Raw genomic sequence first — 7,854 nt, 5'->3', positions numbered from 1 at the left:
CAGGATGTACTGAATGGGTTTAAATCGGTCGGACACAAAGGGGGACGGACACAAAGGGTCGGGGCTGCTCTCTGGGCTTGCTGCGTGGATAGTCAGCCGGCCAGATATTAAAGGCTCCCTAAATTTTAATTTGGTCTGGACCCCAGGGGTCGTTTACTCGCGTTTGCTCCACAACAAATTGGTTCTTTGATTCTCCAAGGGCTTCTTACCTCTCCCCTCACTGAATTAGTCACAGGATAACAATTATATTAAACACCACACACACACACACACACAAAATCACTGTTTCTTGAAATACTTTCTTCCTTGGGCTTTCAGTGACGCTACACTCAGTTCTTCCTACTCACTGGCTATTCTCAGTCTCCTGTCATTTACTCAGCCATGTCTGGGTGACCTTGAATAGATAACATACTCTCTCCGGCCTCACATCCGAAGAAGACATTTTTTTAGCAAAGTCGTCGCGCACTAAAGGAGAAGTACTACATAGTGTTCATTGTAATTAACTACCACAAAGCTCGGCTCCGCGCGTCGGCGCCGGCCCGGCCTGAGGCGAACCCGCCACACCCCTGACGAGGACCAGCGGCGTCGGGAACGCAGTGGAGAAGATGGAGCAACGCAGGCCACGCCCGGAGCCCCACCGACTTTCCGGGCGGAACTCTCTCGCTCTCGCGCAGTTCAGCCCTCGACGGCGAGAACCGAAAGCGAGAACGGAAAGCCGGCGGTAACGACTCAGGCGAGGCACCTCCTCCTTCCGCCTGGCGAACGCGTGACCCCGCCCAGCCACTTCCGGCGTGGCGCATCTTTCCTTCCATCCTCTAACAGCACTTTCGGTAAAACCACGAAAGTCTCTTATTTCCCTTGGGCGCTTCTATATTCTCTTCTTTTTCCCCTCTTTATGACTCAACTCGAAGATAAAAATTAATCTTGGCGCTATGAGAGACAGACGTGGCTGCGGAAAGAAAGGAGCACGTGAGCGGCTCTGGCGAAAGTGCTTGGCAGAAGCACGTCCACCCTCTCCTCACCGGCCGGAAGTTGCGGGACTGAATGAGTCCATGAGCCAGTGGCGGCGGCAGCTCTGTTAACACCTGAGGCTTAGCGGCCGCTTGTGGTGTCTGCCGCCGGGCCACCAGGTTCATGTGGAGGCTCCCGGGCGCCCGCGCCGCTTTTCGTGGGGTCCGCGCGGCCGTGGAGAGACACAGCCGGGCGGAGCCGGCGGTGGGCGCGATGGAGCGCGCTGTGGTGCGCTGTGTGCCCTCCGAGCCCAAGCTGAGCCTGTCGTTCTCGTTGGCCGATGGCAGCCACAAGAACATGCAGCGCGACCAGAGCGAGCCGCTGGGTCGAGTCCTCAGCCGGATCGCCACCAACGCCCTTAAAGGCCACGCGAAAGCGGCCGCTGCCAAGAAGAGCCGGAAGAACCGGCCAAACGCAAGCGGCGGCGGCGGAGCGTGTGCGGGGCCTGGGTCCGAGCAGGCTGCGGCCTGCGAGCCCGTGGTGAAGCTGTACTACCGGGAGGAGGCGGTGGCTGAAGATGTGCTCAACGTGGATGCCTGGCAGGACGGTGCGGTGCTGCAGATCGGCGATGTCAAGTACAAGGTGGAGCGCAACCCGCCCACCTTCACCGAGCTGCAGTTGCCACGGTACATCATGGCCGGCTTCCCGGTTTGCCCCAAGCTCAGCCTCGAGTTCGGGGATCCCGCCGGCTCCCTCTTCCGCTGGTACAGGGAAGCCAAACCGGGGTCGGCAGAGCCTGAGGGCGGGGCCCCCTCGTCACTGTCTCCCTCCTCGCCTAATACGAGTTGGACGAACACCGGTGTGGACGAGCGCGTCTACACCCCATCCAATGCCGACATCGGGCTACGTCTCAAGCTTCATTGCACCCCGGGCAATGGGCAGCGCTTCGGACCGAGCCGGGAGTTGGAAAGTGTGTGTCTAGTGGAGGCTGGGCCCGGCACCTGCACCTTTGATCACCGGCATCTCTACACCAAGAAGGTGACGGACGACGCCCTCATCCGCACTGTCTCCTACAACATCCTCGCCGACACGTACGCCCAGACCGAGTTTTCGCGGACCGTCCTGTACCCGTACTGTGCCCCTTACGCCCTGGAGCTCGACTACCGTCAGAACCTTATCCAGAAAGAGCTCACCGGCTACAACGCCGACCTCATCTGTTTGCAGGAGGTTGACCGCGGCGTGTTCACGGACAGCCTGGTGCCGGCCCTCGAGGCCTTTGGGCTGGAGGGCGTGTTTCGAATCAAGCAGCAGGAAGGCCTGGCTACTTTCTACCGAAAGTCCAAGTTCAGCCTCCTTAGCCAGCATGACATCTCTTTCCATGAAGCCCTCCAGTCCGACCCACTTCACAAAGAACTGCTGGAGAAACTAGCTTTGAACCCGGCGGCACAGGAGAGGGTGTTTCAGAGATCTTCTGTCCTTCAGGTGAAGTAGCTCCGCCAGTCTCTCTACATCCTCCTCCATTTTTTTACATACTCCTCCTGGAAAGGGAGAAATTCTGGGTGGGGTTGCTTCTAATTGAGTAAAGCCATCCAGATTTCACTGAAAGGTGTTAACTAACCATCATTAGTCATTCGTTCATTGAGCAAGTACTTACTGAGCATTCCAGTGTGCCAAGCATGCTGTTTGAACTAGACAAACAGGAACTTTATTAGTGCTTATAACCTAGCGGGAGAGAGACATGCTAACTACAAGAATAATGATAATAGCTAATATTTTCTTACTACTTGCCAAGAACTGTTTGGACACATTTCTAACGTACGTTAGTGTTGATATGTTTTACAAAGTGCTCCATAAATACTAGCTGTTATTTTAATTTTTGGTTCATAAGTAATCCTGCTATACTTGCCAAGTTTACTTAACCAAGTTCACTAGTCCCTTGGTAGCTGTCCTGGGCATCAGATGGACAGATGGACTGTCACAGTACTCATGTTCAAGTAACCCTTATAGTAGCCTCACACTGTTAACACTGCTACCTCTTCACCTCACTTCATTCCTCACGTAGAGTACAGTACGATATTTTGAGAGAGTTCACATTACTTTTATTACAGTATATGCAGTGTTATATTGTTCTATTTTATTATTATTGTTAATCTCTTACTATGCCTAATTTATAAGTTAAACTTTATCATATGTATATGTGTATAGGAAAACATAGTGCATATATAGGGTTTGGTACATTTTGTGGTCTCAGGCATCCACTGAGGATCTTAGAATATATCTCCTATGGATAAGGAGACACTATTCAAAAATTTTTAGCCCTGGTAGGGTAGCCCAGTTGATTAGTGTCATCCTGATATGCTAAAGTTTTGGGTTCCATCCCATCAGGGCACCAACAGGAATCAACCAATGAATGAATGAATAAGTGGAACAACACATCAATGTGTTTTGTTTCTTCTCTATCCCTTCTTTCTCCTCCCTCACAAAATAAATTAAAAAAAAAAACTTTTAACAAAAGTTAAATTTCACAGTTATGATTATACTTCATCAGTATGGGAAGGATATAGAATAAAATGTTATTTCATCATATAGTCTTAGATTAAAAAAAAACATTCAGGAGATTGGCAGATAACTGAAGTCTTGACACTTTCTGTATGTTTTAGGTTTCTGTTCTTCAGTCTACAAAAGATTCTTCTAAAAAGATATGTGTTGCTAATACTCATCTCTACTGGCATCCCAAAGGTAGGTTTTATTGGTTTTCACAAGTGATTTAAACATGATAACTTAAGATCAATAAAGCTGTTTTACACAAATATATTTTTTCCTTTAAGTTTTATTGAGATATAATTGATATACAGCACTATAGAAGTTTAAGGTATACAACCTAAGGGCTTGGTTTGCATGCATTGCAAAACGATTCCACAACAAGCTTATATAGATACCAAAAAAAAGTGGTGTTTTATTTTTCTTGTGATGAGAATTTTCAGGATTTATTCTCTTAGTAACTCTCAAATATCCATAGAGAAGTGTTAACTATACTCATGTTGTACATTAAATCCTTGGTACTTAGTTATTTTATAACTGAAAGTTTGTATCTTTTGACCACCTCTATCTAATCACACACACACATACACACACACTCACAATACACATCTTGAATGTCACACAAATGCTGTAGTTTGTTAGTTTCTTTCTTGGTTTTGTTTGTTTTAACTTAAAGGTAATTTTAAAAGGTACTTACATTAATGTTTTTTTATATTCATAGGTGGGTACATTCGTCTCATTCAAATAGCAGTAGCCTTGGCTCACATTAGACATGTCTCATGTGATCTGTATCCTGGCATACCGGTTATATTTTGTGGGGACTTTAATAGTACCCCATCAACAGGAATGTATCATTTTGTCATCAATGGCAACATTCCAGAGAATCATGAAGACTGGGCTTCCTATGGGGAAGAGGAACGATGCAACATGTCTCTTACCCATTTCTTGAAACTGAAAAGTGCTTGTGGTGAACCTGCTTACACAAATTATGTTGGTGGCTTTCATGGATGTCTGGATTACATTTTCATTGACTTAAATGCTTTAGAGGTTGAACAGGTGATTCCACTACCGAGTCATGAAGAAGTTACCACCCACCAGGCCTTACCTAGTGTTTCTCATCCCTCGGATCACATAGCACTTGTATGTGATTTAAAATGGAAATAGATTTGTGTTTAATGGAATTTAAGTCTGCTTTAATAAGAGATATTTAATATCAAAGTTTATGTGTAACCTTCAAAGAGGAAAACTAGACACTAGGTTCTTAGTTCTTACCCTACTAGTTGTTTTAATGTCTTCATTACATGACTTCATCATCTTTGTATAATATAGTTTCTGTACTCTTCCCTTCTCCCCCCATTCCCCCCTCCCCACACACACACACACTTGGAGGAAAAACAAATATATTTATGACTGGCAGGGAACATTGAATTATTGTGTACATTTTATAAATACTTCTTTTTTTTAGCCTCGCTATTAAGAATTTTGTAAAATACCATTTGAATGATGCTATAATTTTTCTATCATAACATTTCCAATTGAATCATGTTTATATAATTAGGGGGGAATGCATACAAGTTAAGGAGAGGGGCCTAAGTTCTGATATATGAGAGGAATAACAGTAGGGCTTACCTCTACCTCAATTTGGTTAGCAATTTAATACAACTTGAGAACTTTAACAAAAGATAAAAATATTGTTACTGCTTCTCTTTCATTTTTCAATTAACATAGTTTCATGCTCTTATTTTTAGGATTTTAGCTGTTAGTACAGCTAAATATGTACAAATGAACATATTCATATATTTTTTACTGCAGCTCATTTTAACTTTTAGGATGCAAGCACAATTTAATATTCAAAGTGAACAGTAACAAAGTCAGCTTTATTCCTTTAAGTACTCTGGCCCATGAAAAGTGTTCGTAAATTAACAGAATGTGACCATGTGATATTAGAAAATACAGCACAATACATTATGAGAAACTGCTTACTGATGTGGACTTTAAATTTTGGATGAACTATTGAGCATTTCTATGTTAGAAGTATTTTTTGAAATTGTTGGTTTTATAAATAGAAAAGGGGGTATTGTGGCTTTTGAGGGTCTTGGAAATAAACATCCTTTTATAGGCTTGAGCACTACAATTTGAGTTGCAGGTAAACATATGTATAATTTATATACTGTAAAAAAAAATTTTAATATGAAGCCAAACTTTCTAAAATTAGAAATTACAGTTTACTGAATGGTATCTGGCCTGGTGTGGTAACCAAGCTTTTCTAATTCAATTATCACCATACCTAATTTGTAACACTTTAGCTGTTGTAATGTTATCTCATTTCTGCATTTAATTTCCAGCTTAGATATTAAAAGCCCATCCATTTCAGGAAGAGCTTTTTCCACAGTTGTGAGAGCTTTTGTTCCAAATTCTTTCATCTCTTTCATCTCAAACCCAACACTCTGAGAACTTCACTCTTGATAAAGTAGCCCATACTTTCATATTCTGCTCACTATCCATTGTATTTTTAACTCTTAGTTTAGTAAGTTTGAGAATGAGAAGGTTTTACATGCACTTTAGCTTGAACTTTAAAGTACTTAAAAGTACTTGAGGGGGGAAACTAAGGATCTTTTTTACAAAATCTATAAATGAAAAATTGGTATTACCAAATTGTGCTTTCCTAAATAACATTTTTGAGAGCATTTTTAACATCAGTTTATAAATATAAAAGCAAGAACCTGATTCTTTTGAAAAAACTTTTTTTGAAATTTGGTTTTGGTCTGTCATCAAGCAAATATATTGACAGAGTTTTACAGTAACTTGAGAGAAACAAAAAGCTTCTAAGCAAAAAGCTGAGAAACACTTTGAAAGAAAAATTATAACATGATACACTCATGCCCAAGAGAAAAACATATAGGTCCTATATTAAAACATGGCTAGTTAAGTTGAACTCTGGTCAGAAAAATTCTAAACACTTAAAAAGCATTCCACATCTGGAATCTTTTAAATTTTTTATTTCTGACTAAACAGTATGATCAGATAGTATATAAGCATTTCAGAATATTTGAATATAGAGTATTTTAAAGTGCCACATACTCTGATTAAATCTTCAGTATACAGATAGGTTAGTATGATAGAGAGTCCAAAGGTAAGGAACACTAAGAAAACTGAATAAATATAGCAAAATTTCCTTGTATTTCATCTAGAATAAAGTATCATTCATAAGTGTGTTTAAAGCCAACTTTGTGACTGAATTTTTCAATTATATTTGGACTTTTAGTACATTTAATTTTAATAAAATATAGAAAGTAACAACTCTATGGTGAACCACATTTTAAGATGTCATTAGTTCTTTAAAAATATATATTTTTTTTTTATTGATTTTTTACAGAGAGGAAGGGAAAAAGGACAGGGAGTCAGTCAGAAACATCAATGAGAAACATCAATCAGCTGCCTCCTGCACACCCACTAGGGATGTGCCTAAAACCAAGCACTGGAATCAAACCTGGGACCTTTCAGTCCGTGGGCCAATGCTCTATCCAATTAGCCAAGCCACTTAGCCAAACCAGATGTCATTAGTTCTTGCTGTAGGATTGAAACAATCTAAAATTTTATATTGATTATAAAAAAGAATACATAGAGCACATCCAGTGACTGAACTTTTGCACAGTTGCCACTTTAGTATACACTGGTAATTCATAATTCATTAGCAAACATTCCTGGCTATAATGTAATGTTCTTTAACATTCTGAATACTAATATCTGTTGTTTCAAATTTCCAAGAATTTCACTGGGTGAAGACTTTTCTGAGAGAATTAAGACCTGATTATCAGAATGTGATTTCAGACTGGAGGTAGATCTCTGAGGAACATAAGAAAGACAGGTTCCAAATACTACTACTGAGGTAAGAACTCCCTGGTGGAAAGTGACACCTTTAGCTCTCATATTCTCCAGCTACGAAATACAGTCAGAAGTTGCCTACAAACTAGTTTGAGACAAAACCAAAACACATACATATTGAAGGGTAAAAGTTTGCACTACTAGTTTATCACAAATCCCACATGGCAACTCAATAGGGAAAATCTTTCCTCTAAAAAATTAGAGTCAACACTGGTTTTCTAAACATCCCAAAACATTTAAAAATATATATTTTATTGATTTCAGAGAGGGAGAGATAGAAGCATCAATGATGAGACAATTATTGATTGGCTGCCTCCTGCATGCCCCCTACTGGGGATGAAGCCTGGAACCTGGGCATGTGCCCTTGACCAAAATCAAACCAAGGATCCTTTAGTTTGCAGGCCAACTCTATCCACTGAGCCAAACCAGCTAGGGCCGAAAACACTTTGTTTTAAATTTTTTAATATTTTGTTCAAT

General features: G+C 41.5%; 1 protein-coding gene across 1 annotated transcript; it reads left to right on the top strand.

Moving 5' to 3' along the window:
* The first annotated feature begins 1,041 nt into the window (after positions 1–1,041).
* On the top strand, positions 1,042–4,673 carry PDE12 (phosphodiesterase 12). Its single transcript, XM_036430766.2, has 3 exons — positions 1,042–2,433; positions 3,612–3,690; positions 4,214–4,673. Exons 1-3 carry the CDS (start codon positions 1,135–1,137, stop codon positions 4,654–4,656), a joined length of 1,821 nt encoding a protein of 606 aa, XP_036286659.1. The 5' UTR covers positions 1,042–1,134; the 3' UTR covers positions 4,657–4,673.
* The last annotated feature ends 3,181 nt before the right edge of the window (positions 4,674–7,854 follow it).

The sequence above is a fragment of the Pipistrellus kuhlii genome, unplaced genomic scaffold (assembly GCF_014108245.1).
Source record: "Pipistrellus kuhlii isolate mPipKuh1 unplaced genomic scaffold, mPipKuh1.p scaffold_m20_p_11, whole genome shotgun sequence".
Lineage (NCBI taxonomy): Eukaryota > Metazoa > Chordata > Mammalia > Chiroptera > Vespertilionidae > Pipistrellus > Pipistrellus kuhlii.
The sequence above is the reverse complement of the archived record's forward strand: the minus strand, read 5'-3'. Positions and strand labels throughout refer to the sequence as shown.